The 15,594-nt window shown below is 51.1% G+C and overlaps 1 protein-coding gene across 2 annotated transcripts; it reads left to right on the top strand.

Moving 5' to 3' along the window:
- The first annotated feature begins 241 nt into the window (after positions 1–241).
- Positions 242–15,338, top strand: braf (B-Raf proto-oncogene, serine/threonine kinase). Of its 2 annotated transcripts, XM_029851568.1 has the most exons (20): positions 242–506; positions 1,745–1,846; positions 1,929–2,204; positions 2,795–2,898; positions 3,304–3,406; positions 3,492–3,640; positions 5,677–5,796; positions 6,473–6,632; positions 6,837–6,876; positions 7,355–7,474; positions 9,196–9,332; positions 9,413–9,530; positions 9,803–9,887; positions 9,987–10,163; positions 10,244–10,290; positions 10,560–10,678; positions 10,746–10,877; positions 11,070–11,204; positions 12,460–12,613; positions 13,172–15,338. In XM_029851568.1, the coding sequence occupies exons 1-20, from the start codon at positions 351–353 to the stop codon at positions 13,192–13,194; spliced, it is 2,457 nt and encodes an 818-aa protein (XP_029707428.1). In that variant the 5' UTR covers positions 242–350; the 3' UTR covers positions 13,195–15,338.
- Positions 15,339–15,594: the final 256 nt, after the last annotated feature.

Consider the following 15,594-nt stretch of genomic DNA (forward strand, 5'->3'; position numbering starts at 1 on the left):
AGTCAGTGTCTTCAAGGCATATTTCGATGGTTTTCTAGCCATCTGCGATCGACTGCCGTCTGAATGGTGCCAGGAGACCAATCTAATGGACCTGCCGTGCTCGTCCGTGTTTGGGATGGAACCAACAACATCCGCATGACTTCAGCCCCAAGTCTTTGCACCCGGATGGGTCTTTGTCATGTCTTCCTTCAGTGGCCGTTCCCAGCGTTTGCTGGGCTCTAAAGCGCGTCCACTCTTGTTCTGTCCTCCCGCCGGTGCGGCGGCGGCCCCGGGCCTCTGGCGCCCCCTGCCGTCCTGGACCTGCCTGAACTTCCCTCTTCTTATTTTCTCTCCGTTTCTCGCAGTTTAAAATGGCGGCGTTGAGCAGCGCTGAGTCTCCACCGCCCGTCTTGAACGGAGACGCCGCGGAGCGGGATCCGGGCAGGGAGCGCGGCCTGGAGGAGCTGGACAGCGGATTTAACTCGGCGTGTACGACGCGGGTTCCCGGAGGTGCGCAAAATGAGGAGGTAAGCGCTGCGACGGTGCGATTAGCGGTTCTAACCTGGGGAAGTGGCTCCAAACGGAGGTCCGGAATGTAAATGTCCAGGAAGCCCCGGCTGTGACTCGGGCCGTGTTTGGTGTAATGCAGAGGCTGAAAAGAGGCTGGCAGACAGGTCGCGTCAGCGCGCCGCTTGATGCTGGCATAGATCAGCAGGGGAGGACGTGTTTATTTGGGGCCTGCTGCCTCCTTCCAGCCGCTCGGCTCTTCGTGCTCAGCTCACCGCAGCTGCAGCCCGGTGCGCCAGTCCGGTGCGCACAGAGCTGTTGACGCAACAAAGACACGCATAGACTTCTCTGTTCACAGCAGGCTGATGTGGCCGCAGCAGGCGGCTCTGTGCGCCAGGACAGAGACGCGCAGAGCCGCCGCCACGTTAAAGTTTGCAGGAGGAGGCTGGTGCTGATGGGGAGGGGATGAACTTCAGTGGCGTGATGGAGGTCCTCTGACAGGGGCTGCAGCAGCCTCGGTCAGCGGCTCCGGTCATGGTGGGTCCTCATTGTGCCTAAAAGCCGCCTCCAGTCGACAGGTCAGTGGCCTCACTGTTACAGCAGGACACCAGGGACCAGTGTCCCGCAGCTTTGGTCCATCTGGCCCTTCCAGAGTTGAGATCTTTCTGCTTCCTACCTTTACCTGATGTTCTGAGTGAAGACCACCAGACTTTCCAGTTCGGGCCCCTTGTCCCAGTGATCACAGTGGAGGTACACTTGAACACCTCTGGTTGTGTTCAAACAACAAGAAATGTCTGGGCAGGGAGCCAGTTTTTGCGTCTTTACACCATCATAGATGGAGACCGAAGGGCCAGCTCAGCGTCGGAGTGCAGCCCTCCCCTCATGCATACTGGTCATACTGGTGGCTACAGGAGCAGCTATTCAAATATTGCCGCCACAGTTGCCTGACGGGCAGAACTGTGGGAATTTGTTGCATCATTGGTTTCCTCAATCAAACCTGGAGTGACTGATGAGGATGGTTCCTGCAGGAAAGTGGTGAAAACCACCTAAATGGGGTCTCTTTACCGTCACCCAGGCAACATTTTCTGGTTCCACTCACTTGGACTAAATTGGAGCTGGAAGTTGCTCCCCAAGAGTAGATGTGTCACAGTGATCTGGGGCTGACTTGGCTAATACGATAGCTAACAGGCCACAGTGGGCTCTGAAGAGCGTTCCCTCATGTTCCTGGAGTTTATTAATTCATGTTGTTTTCCTGCAGATCTGGAACATCAAACAGATGATAAAGCTGACACAGGAACACTTGGAGGCACTCCTGGATAAATTTGGAGGAGAGCACAACCCTCCCACCATATACCTGGAGGTAAGGTAGCTTCAGAGAGCATTTGGACTGTGGTCTCTCTCTGTGGGTTCCCTGGTTACCTCTGCCCTCTGCCCCCTGCCAGGCCTACGAGGAGTACACCAGTAAACTGGATGCCCTGCAGCAGAGGGAGCAGCAGTTGTTGGAGGCTATGGGCAATGGTACCGACTTCCCCTGCTCTCCTTCTCCCATGCCAGCCCTTCTGGAGGTCAAGATGGGCGGCTGTGTCCCTGGAGTGGGGGCTCAGGCCCCCAACAGCCTGGCCGTCCTGCAGACGCCCACCGACGGCAGCCGAGTCAACCCTCGTTCCCCTCAGAAGCCCATCGTACGAGTTTTCCTGCCCAACAAGCAAAGGACGGTGGTACGCTCTTTAGTCTGCTGCTGGACATGATGTTATCATATCACACATGCGTTCAAAGGAAGCTCAAACACGCCTACGGTGGGCTGAGCTCACTTAGTCCTAACCAGGAAGGTTGGAAACTCACATTTCCCAAAGGTTTTAGAGGCTTTTCTTCTGTTTTAATAGCATAGTGACATGATCTGGATGGCAGATATTCGCACAGGCACTTATCAGGACGCCTTCATTTGGTCACATGACTGCACGCGCTACATTGTCTGGGTTGAGTAGAGCAGCTTACTTTTGAAAGGGTTTCACCACAGTTAAAGGGGACTAAATCAATCACTCTCATCACTTTAGTTCACAATTGCTAATGATTCATTAAATATCACTTCAACAATCAGCATTGATGTGTTTGTTAGTGTTGCGGTGCCTCCACCTGCACCATGGACTATTCTGAAGGTGCAGGACACGCGCAGGGTTATCAGGCAACTGGTCCATGCTCCCCATCTAGCCTGGCCAGAGGCTGCTCCCTGGACCCAGAGGCTGCTTCCTCACCTCCATCAGCTGCTTTTTGCTTTGTCCGTTTGTTCATCCTGAATTTTTTTGTTCAGGTGTCAGCTCGCTGTGGAATGACTGTGAGGGACTCCCTGAAGAAGGCGCTGACCATGCGAGGCCTCATTCCTGAATGTTGTGCCGTCTACAGAATGCAAGACGGGTAAGGGTCCTGGAGACACCCAGACTACCTCGCCTAACTGCTGGTCCGTCTCGGTCGGCGTGTCAGGCCTCCCTCTTCTTTGTTGTTCTCTTCTACCTAGCTTGATGCCATATTCCTCTCTAATTATCATCCTGACTGAAAGCTAGCCTGACGCTTATGTTTACTCCATCCATTTGGTCTCTTGAAACCCTCAACAGTAGTTCTAACAGGTTAAGGGGCCTCTCTCCTCTCCACAGTACGTGTTTTAGCCGTGGCCCACTGGGAAACTTGTGACCAGAACCAGGTCGTCTATAGGACCAACAGGTCCTCAGTCGACTCTGAGGACCTGTTGTAAATGAGAATGCTACGTGTATGTGATGAGCACAGGTGGAAATGTGGCCTCTGATTGTCTGCGTGCTGTTACAGAGAGAAGAAGCCGATTGGCTGGGATACCGACATTTCCTGGCTCACTTTAGAGGAGCTCCACGTGGAGGTTTTAGAGAATGTCCCGCTCACCACTCACAACTTTGTAAGTATGAGCAGACAGAAATTTAGCGTTGTGACGGCGCCGGTTCCTCAGGAGTCCTGATGGGCTGTTCCTCTCTGACTTTCAGGTGAGGAAGACCTTCTTCACGTTGGCCTTCTGTGACTTCTGCAGAAAGCTGCTGTTCCAGGGCTTTCGCTGTCAGACCTGTGGCTACAAGTTCCACCAGCGCTGCAGCACAGAGGTTCCTCTCATGTGTGTCAACTATGACCAGCTAGAGTAAGTCACTCCCACAAGGTGGAACTACTTCCCCGTGTCTGAAAAACAAAATAAAAATCAAACAATTTCCCAACGGGAGCTCCAATAATTAGGCAAGTCTCAAGGAGAGCTACTTGACAGTATCCAAGGTAGTTTTCTCTGTCAACTGGACTGGGTTTCTTCTCTTGAAGACGTTTCGCCTTCTATCCAGAAGGCTTCTTCAGTTCTGAAATCGCTGGGGAGAGAGCTTGAAAATATATAGCCCGTAGAACATCAGTAGACAGTAGAACATCCAAGGGTGGTCTTCTCCATTCTTCCTCACCAAAGTCTTCAATTCCTGGGACGTCTCTGCTCTTCTGAGGTCTTTCTCAGATGTCTAACCATCTTCAGGTAAGGAGACTGTGAGGACCGTGGAAGAACCTTCAGCTGGAGCCTCTGGAGGTGGACCATGGTGGATTCTGAGGTGGAGCATTGTAACACAAGATGGTATCTGCCCAGGGATGTTGGTCTCCTGCAGGAGCTGGGAGCACTGTCCTCCTCCCCTACGGCCTGTTCGCCATCCTCCTCCTGTCTCACGCCACCTACAGACGGCTGCGGGGTGCATTTGTGTTAAGTCCAGTCCAGCTTGTTGTTCACATGAACACCCAGGTCGGGTACCGGAGAACCCTTTGAGTCCAGTACCTCAGTGTCCATTCCTGGTGAGGAACGAGTGTGCCTGCTCCTGCTCAGATCCACCACCAGTTCCCTGGTTTTCCCCACATTGATCTGGAGACAACAAACTACTGATACTGAATGATGTGGTGAGGAGAGGTTTTCTTCTGCTGACTTCCCTGAAGGTCAACTCCAGAGTCTGCCAGATCTTCTTGGAGGTGTTCTGCAGTCAACCAGGACTCTGACTAGTTCTCTGACATTTTTCTTGGTCCTCTGGACCAGATCGGTGCTCTCTTGCTATCTTCTTCTCTGTGGCCATCAAGCATCTTCATCTTCAGAGTTCCACACAGAGGAACTGCTCGGAGGAACCGAGGCTGCTGATTGATGGGGCAAGGTCAGAGGAGTCTGCTAACGATAACTGTAGAGGAGCCCTGATGCTAACAGGCTAATGAAGCACTGATCGATTGGTCAAAGTTAGCTGAGAGCTCAGATCTGGAGTTCTCCCTCAATCCCCCTTTCAATCTAAAAGTCTCCAAACTACTGTTAATTTCTGCATGTTGGAGATGATTTCCCCCTCTGAACTCTTCACAGAGGTCAACATCTCCACTCTGGAGACATGAGTGTAAATACGATTGTGCCACATCTAAGACGAAGGAATGAGACCAAGCTAAGAATGATGACAGAGAAGCTGAAAATGCTGAGCTGGCATATTCCAAGACCATCATGCTGCTGTAGACCAGATCCGGGTCTGCTTTAGGAGTGAGCAGGAAACATGAATGTATGAATGAAGAGGCAGCTGGTGGAGGGATGGTGTGAGGTAGGTGAGGGTTCCAGAGACACCCCTAGCATGTGGCACACGGTCACAGCGGCCTAAGCTGGAGACGGGACTGGAGACCAGACGTTACTGGAGGTGGGAGGCTTTACTGTAGAGGTGGAGTCCAAAGTTACACCATGAGGGGTGGACAGAAGCAGCAGCAGCTTCCTTGGCTGATTGGGACTCATACATTGGCAGGAAAACTGACACGGACCTTCAGGACTTCATGACTTCCTGCATTCATTTGTGATAAAATATTGTCTAATCACCCAGAGCATTGATGGGTTGATGGGCCTGAAGAACTGATGCCGAACTATACGGACCCATCGTGCCTTTATTGACCACTCTCATTAAACATTATAGTGGATCAGACCTGCTCTTGGATCAGGAGGACCTTCAGCTCCTCCTTCCTCCTGCTTCAGCTGTGTCTTCAGGTCCATCCACAGGATCTGTGATGGTTGAGGACTGGTCTTGTCCTTCTGAAGCCATTCCGTGGTGGACTTCCTCTGGTCTTTTGGGTCTTTGTCCTGATGCAGCAGAGCAGCTCCAGGTCCAGTAACCTAAATGAAGCTGTTTGAATTGTGTTTTTCAGTTTGTTGTTGGTCTCCAAGTTCTTCGAACATCATCCCTTCACCCAGGAGGAAGTGTCATCAGAGGGAACCACCCCCGTGTCCGAGGTCTGTCCCTCTCTGCCCCCGTCAGACTCCACTGGGTGAGTCCTTAGGAACAGTCGTTATCAGTTGCTACTGGTTCTGGTTGCCGTGGTCCACAGAGAGCTTCTAAAGCATGTGGTGGTCTCACTGAGAGGAATCGGGCAGGAGGGGGTACTAAAGTGTTCCCAAGGCATCGCATCAGGTAGACCATGAAATACAGTGACGATGACCATGACAGTCACCTAGAGCTGGACATCCCTGTAGGACTGATGAAAGGGCAGAAGAAAAGGAATTATCATAGTTCCAGGGTAACAAACCTTCAGGCTTCCACGAGAAAGCTGAAGACAAAGAAGATTTTCACCTTCCAGCCCAACAGTGACCCAAAGCCTCCATCCCCATCAGCAAAGGCAACCGAAGGTCCTCGGGAGAAGGTCCTTGGGAGAACCTGTGAGGAGGCCTAAGTCCTCATAATCCAGCAGATCTGCAGCACATTTGGAATCATTTCTGCAGCCGGGTTATTTTAAGTCTGTTGTTCAAATTTCCTAAAGTTCAGGTTGTTCTTCCTTGGATTGTTCAGGTGAAAGATACCAGTAAAGGTGGAAACATCTTCTTCATGTTAGACGTTTAGATTGACGACATTAGTCATTCGGAGATGAACCAACAGCTTCTGGTTAAACTTGATTGTTTCAGTCTTTCATTTTAGCAGCGATTCACCTGTCTTTTACCACTGCACAGGTCTATCTGCCAGTCTACTGTGTCCCCGTCCAAGTCCATTCCCATTCCCCCCAGTTTTCGCTCCAGTGAGGAGGACCACCGAAACCAGTTTGGCCAGCGGGATCGTTCCTCCTCGGCCCCAAATGTCCACATTAATACGATCGAGCCCGTCAACATTGATGTGAGTCTTCTGTTTCTTTCTGCTGGAAAAGGTTCCAGAGCTTTGCTCACACACACACACACACACACACACACACACACACACACACACACACACACTAGGTCAGACGAGAGCTTCCAGACGCTGCAGACACACACCAGCATCATCTGTGCTCCAGGTTTACATCCATGTAGACAAACTGCTGCTTTCTTTCACACTTTTCAGGACCTGATTCGAGTCCAGGGGCTTCCAAGATCAGATGGAGGTAATTTTCAAATCAAGTGCGATTATTTTCTTATGTCTTACCATTGTATGTCTGTCGGTCTGTCTGTCTGTCTGTCTGTGTGAGTTTAAGCCTGGAGAGTTGAGTCCGATCTGTCTATCTGGAGTTCAGTAAATCATTGAAAATCTTCTAAAACAACTAAATTTTTGATCATCAGTTACACCTTTAAAATATTCACTGCTGGTGGAGGCACTGCTGAAGCCTGCAGGAATAAAGGCACCAGATGTCAGGAACATGGCGCTGAGGGAACAAGTATCAGTTCAGCTATTGGCTGGGACCAAACCTTGACACTTAGTCCAGGCTAAAGTTTGGGCTAGTCTCTGGGCTAAAGTACAGGTTAAATTCCAGAACTCATCTGCTTGTTGGCTGAAAGAGTTAGACTCTGTAGCCACAGTCAGTTTTAGAAAGAGGGGCAGGGTGAGTCGCAGTTATGGTCTGTCTGTTTCTCTTTGCCCTGCAGCCCCCCCGACCCACCCTGCCCGCTGCTTGAGGAAGCACCGAACACGGACCTCAAGCCCCCTCCTATACTCCTACCCCAATGACATAGTCTTTGATTTTGAGCCTGAGCCTGTTTTCCAAGGTAGTTAGGATTCTTTGTGTTGCTGTGTACCCCCAAATGTCCCCCCACAACTTGCACACCATCCCAACCCTGTCACATTCCGTTGTGTGTTGGCTCGTCTTTACTGTGGTTTCCTCTCACTGAGCTGCTCACAGACCTGTTAGCTCAGTTAGCTTCAATTAGCTCCTCCCTCACAGTTGATCGGACTGTTTGCTCTTCAGCGGTAGTTGATCAGACTGTTTGCTCTTCAGCGGTAGTTGATCAGACTGTTTGCTCTTCAGTGGTAGTTGATCAGAGTGTTTGCTCTTCAGCGGTAGTTGATCAGACTGTTTGCTCTTCAGTGGTAGTTGATCAGATTGTTTGCTCTTCAGCGGTAGTTGACCAGACTGTTTTCACTTCAGCGGTAGTTGATCAGACTGTTTGAACTTCAGCGGTAGTTGATCAGACTGTTTGCTCCTCAGCGGTAGTTGATCAGACTGTTTGCTCTTCAGCAGTAGTTGATCAGACTTTGCTCTCCAGCGGTAGTTGATCAGACTGTTTGCTTTTCAGCAGTAGTTGATCAGAGTGTTTGCTCTTCAGTGGTAGTTGATCAGATTGTTTGCTCTTCAGCGGTAGTTGATCAGACTGTTTGCTCCTCAGCGGTAGTTGATCAGACTGTTTGCTCCTCAGCGGTAGTTGATCAGACTGTTTGCTCTTCAGCGGTAGTTGATCAGACTGTTTGCTCTTCAGCGGTAGTTGATCAGACTGTTTGCTCTTCAGTGGTAGTTGGCATCCTCGGGAGTCAGTTAGAATCAGAGATGTTGTGTCGGTCCAGACTTGTTCCCTTGTGATCTTCTGAGTTAAGAGATCCAAACGGAAGCACAGGACCCTGAGCACCTCTGGAAGGTCTTCGGACTAACGCGGTGATGATTCATATCAACTGGTGGATTCTTTGTTTTCATATTTGTCACACTGAAACATTTGCTGTTGCTAGGCAACATGCTAACCCATCCCCGATGTAGTTTTAAAGTGACAAACTAAAATCAGGATCAGGATCTCCGAAGGTTCCATTCCTCTCACAAGCCCTAGACCTGTTGAAGGTACAAATGTGTGGAACAGTCTGATCCAGTCTCTTTGTAAGAAAGGACAGGCTGGATGGTTCCTGCCCATGGCCTCCTGCACTCTACTCATCTAAAAAGGTGCTCCAACAATCACTAGTTTAAGAGTGCACTGCCACAATTGTTTAGCTAATTTTTCTTCCTAAAATATTTCAGGTCGGTTTTCAGTTGAGTTGTTCAGGCTTGAGGTCATGTTTAAGGTGGAAACAACTGTGAGATGTTTCTCTTGGTCTTGGCTCCCCTGTGGGAAAGGGGACCCATCTAGCCCTCTTCTCTATCCTACCACCAGCACTGCTGGGACAATCACCACTTAGATAGTCCGTCTCACAACGATCATGTGCTCAGGGGTTGACTGTGCCTGCTCCACACAAGGGTCCTCTTGAGCTCAGTTTGGACTTGTTGGCTCTTCTGCTACCTGTGATCAACCACCCGGATCTGTGAGGGTGCCAGTGTTTGGTGGCGGTGCTTTATGAACCATTAAGATCCTCACTTCTCTGCATGGGAACACAGAGCTACTGCAGATGCTTTAGTCCATCCTTTTCCAGACCTCGCTCCTCCTTTGCTTGTTCACCCTTTGATTTTGAACCTCTGTTATCTGTAAGTCATATCGGTCTCTTCATGGCACCCGTCTTCTCCTCCCTGTAGGTTCCACCACAGGACTGTCGGCCACTCCTCCTGCCTCTCTTCCAGGATCCTTGACTAATGTTAAGGTTCCACAGAAATCGCCCTGTCAGCAGAGGGAGCGCAAGTCGTCGTCCTCCTCTGAGGACCGCAGTAAGATGGTACGCAGCCGTCGGCGACACGGTTCTTTATCTGACAGTAATGAGGACAGTTGTGTTAACTGAGTGAACCTCTGGAACAGAAAACCTTGGGCCGAAGGGACTCCAGTGATGACTGGGAAATCCCAGAGGGTCAGATCACTCTGGGTCAGAGGATAGGTTCTGGGTCTTTTGGAACTGTCTTCAAGGGAAAGTGGCACGGTAAGAGATTTGGTCCATTTGTGTTTAGACCACATTTTGTCATGGAACAAGGACAAACGTTGGCGTTTAGACTGGACGGAGAGCATCAGACTGAGGGACAGGCCCAGCAGGTCAGGGCTGCAGTTGTGGAGAACATTTCACGGAGCACTCGGTCCTGCTGGCTCTCCTGTCCTTCATGTAGTTGTGGTCGTAAAGACGGATGAGACTGGTTCTTCATTTGTCTCTGAAGTTCAGCAGTTGTGAGGAAACCTTTTCTTGCCTGTATTTTCCAGGAGACGTAGCCGTAAAGATGTTAAACGTCACCGCTCCGACACCGCAACAGCTCCAGGCCTTCAAGAATGAAGTGGGAGTCCTCAGGTACCGTAAGGATCATGTTGACTCAGCCTGGCTCTGTTTAGATCTTCCCTGTCTTCTGTCTTCACCGGTGCGGTTTGTTGGCGTGTGTGTTTGCTACAGGAAAACCCGTCACGTCAACATCCTGCTCTTCATGGGCTACACCACCAAGCCTCAGCTGGCCATCGTCACCCAGTGGTGCGAAGGCTCCAGCCTCTACCACCACCTGCACATCATCGAAACCAAGTTTGAGATGATCAAGCTGATCGACATAGCCCGGCAGACGGCTCAAGGCATGGAGTGAGTCCCCCCCACAGAGAGAGAGCACAGCCCCCTCTTCCGTGGTGCTGGTCTAAAACTGTCTCCTTCTCTTCCCCCAGTTACCTTCACGCCAAGTCCATCATCCACAGGGACCTGAAGAGCAACAGTATCCTTCCGCTCAGACTCCCGTTCCCTCACGGGGTCAAACGCCTCATTGAATTGCTCCGCCTGTAAACATTTATCGTCTAAAAATGTCTTCAACTTTTTATTTCAAATACCTAAAATATCTTTAATGAGTGGAACCTTTCCATTTTCACCCATGGAAATGCAACGAATGGACCTCCACGACTGTAGCCCAGTAGAATGAACAAGTTCCCAGTAGGTTCGTGATGCCTGTAACAGAAGGACCTTTTCCGTGACCTCACGTGTGCCCAGATATTTTCCTCCATGAGGATCTGACGGTGAAGATCGGTGACTTTGGTCTGGCCACGGTCAAGTCTCGCTGGAGTGGCTCCCACCAGTTTGAGCAGTTGTCCGGCTCCATATTGTGGATGGTCAGTATTCATCTGTCGCTGTAGCGGTTGCACCGGTTCCCACGTTCACAGCTGTGTTCCCTTCCAGGCCCCAGAGGTGATCCGGCTGCAGGACAAGAACCCGTACAGCTTCCAGTCTGACGTCTATGCCTTTGGCATCGTGCTGTATGAGCTAATGTCAGGGGTGCTGCCCTACTCCAACATCAACAACAGAGACCAGGTACCTAGCTGTCCATCCATCCGTCTGTCTGTCTGCCCCCCTCCCCCCCTCCTTCCAAGACATGAGAGGGAGACATGAGACAGAACTTGATGCTAAAACCGCCTCAGTGATGCTAAGCTATTGATGCTCTGATGACGGTTTCGTGCTGAGTAAAGTTCTGGCTTTAATCCCAACCGACCTGTCTCCACGTAGATCATATTTATGGTGGGCAGAGGGTACCTGTCTCCTGACCTCAGTAAGGTACGCAGCAACTGTCCCAAGGCCATGAAGAGACTGATGGCTGACTGTCTGAAGAAGAAGCGAGAGGAGCGACCGCTCTTCCCTCAGGTGAAGCTTCCTGTTCAGCTCATAAATACTTTGTCCACAGTGGGAGGTGGAACCGGTCTAAGGTTGCTAACTGAGGGTCCAGTGGGAGGTGGAACCGGTCTAAGGTTGCTAACTGAGGGTCCAGTGGGAGGTGGAACTGGTCCATGGCTGCTAACTGAGGGTCCAGTGGGAGGTGGAACTGGTCCATGGCTGCTAACTGAGGGTCCAGTGGGAGATGGAACTGGTCTAAGGCTGGTATCTGAGGGTCCAGTGGGAGGTGGAACCGGTCCATGGCTGCTAACTGAGGGTCCAGTGGGAGGTGGAACTGGTCCATGGCTGCTAACTGAGGGTCCAGTGGGAGGTGGAACTGGTCTAAGGCTGCTAACTGAGGGTCCAGTGGGAGGTGGAACTGGTCCATGGCTGGTAACTGAGGGTCCAGTGGGAGGTGGAACTGGTCTAAGGCTGGTATCTGAGGGTCCAGTGGGAGGTGGAACTGGTCCATGGCTGGTAACTGAGGGTCCAGTGGGAGGTGGAACTGGTCCACGGCTGGTAACTGAGGGTCCAGTGGGAGGTGGAACTGGTCCACGGCTGGTAACTGAGGGTCCAGTGGGAGGTGGAACTGGTCCATGGCTGGTAACTGAGGGTCCAGTGGGAGGGGGAACCGGTCCATGGCTGGTAACTGAGGGTCCAGTGGGAGGTGGAACTGGTCTAAGGCTGCTAACTGAGGGTCCAGTGGGAGGTGGAACCGGTCCATGGCTGGTAACTGAGGGTCCAGTGGAAGGTGGAACTGGTCCATGGCTGGTAACTGAGGGTCCAGTGGGAGGTGGAACTGGTCTAAGGCTGCTAACTGAGGGTCCAGTGGAAGGTGGAACCGGTCCATGGCTGCTAACTGAGGGTCCAGTGGGAGGTGGAACCGGTCCATGGCTGCTAACTGAGGGTCCAGTGGGAGGTGGAACTGGTCTAAGGCTGGTATCTGAGGGTCCAGTGGGAGGTGGAACTGGTATAAGTGTTAGGGTTAGTGTTTTTGGCTCATCTGAGCAGCCCAGAGGATCCAGAGCGGCAGTATTATTTAAATCTGCCCCTGCAGGCGGCTCCCCTCCTCTGCCTGGCTGATGTGTCGACAGGCTGCCGGAGCAGACTCCAAAAACGTTCTGCTCCGTTTCATGTCACACACTGAGATACTTCTGTGTCGAAAGCATCGTAGCTGTGGTTGGTGATGGACAGAAGACGTGTTCATCTGCTCATGTTCCCTCTCTTCTGTGTGTTTTCCTATCAGATCTTGGCTTCGATTGAACTGCTGGCTCGCTCCCTACCCAAAATCCACCGCAGCGCCTCAGAACCTTCATTAAATCGAGCCGGCTTCCAGACAGAGGACTTTAGTTTATACGCCTGTGCCTCTCCCAAAACCCCCATCCAGGCCGGCGGCTACGGTGAGTACACCCAATCGGGGGTGACGTTCATCAAAGGTAGTGTTAGCATTCGCCCGGAGCCTGGCTCTGAGCCGTCCCCTCCCCCGTAGTCTTAGTCTGAGACGTCCCCCCCGTAGTCTCGATCTGAGCCCCCCTTCCTGTAGTCATGGTCTGAGCTGTCCCCCCTGTAGTCGTGGTCTGAGCCGTCCCCTCCCCCGTAGTCTTGGTCTGAGCCCTCCCTCCCTATAGTCTCGATCTGAGTCCCCCTTCCTGTAGTCTTGGTCTGAGCTGTCCCCCCCGTAGTCTTGGTCTGAGCCGTCCCTCCCTATAGTCTCGATCTGAGCCCCCCTTCCTGTAGTCTTGGTCTGAGCTGTCCCCCCCGTAGTCTTGGTCTGAGCCGTCCCTCCCTATAGTCTCGATCTGAGCCCCCCTTCCTGTAGTCTTGGTCTGAGCCGTCCCTCCCTATAGTCTCGATCTGAGCCCCCCTTCCTGTAGTCTTGGTCTGAGCTGTCCCCCCTGTAGTCTTTGAGCATTTCAACTGTAGTCGGGTATTTATTTGTCTTTTATTTGTCTTTTCAGGGGAGTTTTCAGCATTTAAGTAAGTGCTGCAGGTCCACCAGTCCATCTCTTCACTTCTCAAGTCTTGTGTCCATGCAGTGGATTCCTCATCCATTATTGAAAAAAGACCAATTGTATGAAAGAATGTGCTTTTTTTCTTTACCTGTCACCTGAAGAAAGGCGGCCTGACCGGAGGAAGCGCTCCGGCAGGCGGACGACCACAGTGGCAGATACAAGTGAATTAGGGAAAATAAAGCAGATCAACAGACCAAAAATGGGCCTCGGCACATTCCTGCTCGAGGAAGAAAGCCGGAGATGAACAGAAGGATCTTCTCATCCTCATGTTGAAGATCATGCTGTGGAGGAGGGATGCTGTGGAGGCGGGAGGAGGAAGGCCATGCCTTAGCCCCGCACCCAGAGCCAGCTCCAGGTCACCGGGCAGGGTTGAAGCCCTTTGGAGGAAGACTTGAAAAACACTCTTTTGTCAGATCTTATCCATTCAGCTAGCACAGCCTGCTACCAACACTGAGTTTCTCCGTCCATCAGCACACGCCTTGTTCCTGTCTTGGACTCTGTGCTGATGCTGCTAAATGGCGCGGACCACAGAAGCGTCGGCGCAGAGCCTCCTGGCCTCGCCGAACATGATGAAGGTGCTTCTGTTCGTGCAGGCGGCCCGCTGCGGTTTTCCGGCTGCATGTTTTTCTTTTCCTATTAGAACAAGTTCGCTCCTCCCTTTTGGTCACATGTTGCACTCGAAGCAGCTGCAGCAGAAGCTGCTGGAAGCATCTCCAGTTTGCTCCTCTTACACCTCCTTTTTCTTTTCATTCCAGCTTGTCTTCAGGGTCGTGAGTATTATTTTTTTATCGTTGATGTTTGCCTTTTTCTGTACAGGCAGGCCTGCAGATATTGACTTATTTATATGATTTGTTTCATGTAGTTGCAGCTTCATTTGACTGCTATTATTTTTAGTCATTTTAGTTTTGTGACTTGTGTATTTGCACTTTGTAAAGGTGATGGAAGCAGAGAGATTTGCCTTCTTCTTTTGAATAAATAGTTGTGCCGTGCAGAGCTGATGATCCAACGCTCCCACGCACGGCTGGAAAGGCTCTGTTAGGGTTGGGGGGGTGGGGGGGCACTGATGGACCCTCGTGGAAATGTCATAGTTTGTTGTGCATCTACCAAAAACCTGATCCTGGTTCACCACGAGTCATTGTGATGGGGTTTCTATAGCAACCAAAGCCAGCACAGACCCATCTGCAGTCCCAACTCTGCCAATGAATAAGAAGCTAATGGGGTGATCACCCTCAAACCACCCAGATGAATCCAGCTACAGCGGCTAAATGCCTAACAGAGCTAATTAGCGAAGGGATTCATTGGTTCATTTAATCCTCTGAATAAATGTCACATTTCCACCTTCGGTGTTGAATCTTTTTCTTTTTCATGTTTTTGGCACAAATCCCAATTCTAAAATTCTGCTGTAGCAGCAGTGAAAGGAGAGTTAAAGTCCAGCCTCTCCTGTTTAGACCCAGACCCAAAACAAGGAGGCCAAGCATCAGGCTCAGTGTCGTTGCTCCTCCGGCAGGTTGTTCCGCCCAAATGTCCCCAACAAGCTGGTTTGGTGGATGCCTGTCCGTCACCCCTCCCTTCTGGTTTCGGCTCACAAAGCTGTTGGAGGAGCAGAAGACAAAAGATCTTCACCTGTCCAACTTTCAGCCTTCTGCTGTTGCGTGAAGATGAGAGGGAGGGTTCTAATGGAGCCATCATTCAGCCCTCAGGTTGGGTCTAACCAGCACAGACAGCCGGCCATCTGCTGATGCTCCCGTTAGACCTTTACCTGAGCAGCAGACCAGAACCATGCGACCACCCGGCGCCTCCTCCCACCCTCCTGTGTTCCCGCTCACACCTTTGCTGCTTCCATCAGTCCCTGACCCGTCTCAGACCTCCCTTTCGTCTCCTTGCCTGCACCTTAGACCTCAATGATTCCTGCAACACCAAGCTGTCATGAAGGTTCTTCACATGCAACCAGTTGTACAAAGGAAAATACTGCAAATTTGCTCAGTGTACAAAAGAAAAGTGCTCCACAGGTAGAGCAGACGGGATATAAGATATTTAGGCTGTATCATAAGGAGAAAGAGCTTCATGTATTTGCTGTGAACATGAGAAACATTAAAGAAATGCATGAAAAAAAGAACGGTGTCGTTTGGTGCCTCACCACACGGTGGCATTGTTGCCCATTAAATGCTGTCACGTGATAATTTTGCCGCGCGTGGCCGCGCCTTTGTTACGTGACCTGCTGACGAATTCGTTTCTTTTTTCTGACCTGATCAGTTGCACCCACACTGCTTCAGTTGATCACAACATCCTGTTCCAGAGACTGGAACATATGAGTGGGATTAAAGGGACAGCACTAGACTGGTTTAGATCATATTTATCAGATAGATACC

Source organism: Takifugu rubripes, chromosome 18 (assembly GCF_901000725.2).
Source record: "Takifugu rubripes chromosome 18, fTakRub1.2, whole genome shotgun sequence".
In the NCBI taxonomy this organism is placed as follows: domain Eukaryota; kingdom Metazoa; phylum Chordata; class Actinopteri; order Tetraodontiformes; family Tetraodontidae; genus Takifugu; species Takifugu rubripes.

What these genes read in the sequence shown, in the direction of transcription:
- braf (XM_029851568.1), top strand. Translation starts at nt 351, where the DNA reads ATGGCGGCGTTGAGCAGCGCTGAGTCTCCACCGCCCGTCTTGAACGGA. An exon ending in CCAACAAGCAAAGGACGGTG is followed by an intron (nt 2,205 to 2,794) that starts GTACGCTCTTTA and finishes TTTTTTGTTCAG; the next exon opens with GTGTCAGCTCGCTGTGGAAT. An exon ending in CGCTCACCACTCACAACTTT is followed by an intron (nt 3,407 to 3,491) that starts GTAAGTATGAGC and finishes TCTGACTTTCAG; the next exon opens with GTGAGGAAGACCTTCTTCAC.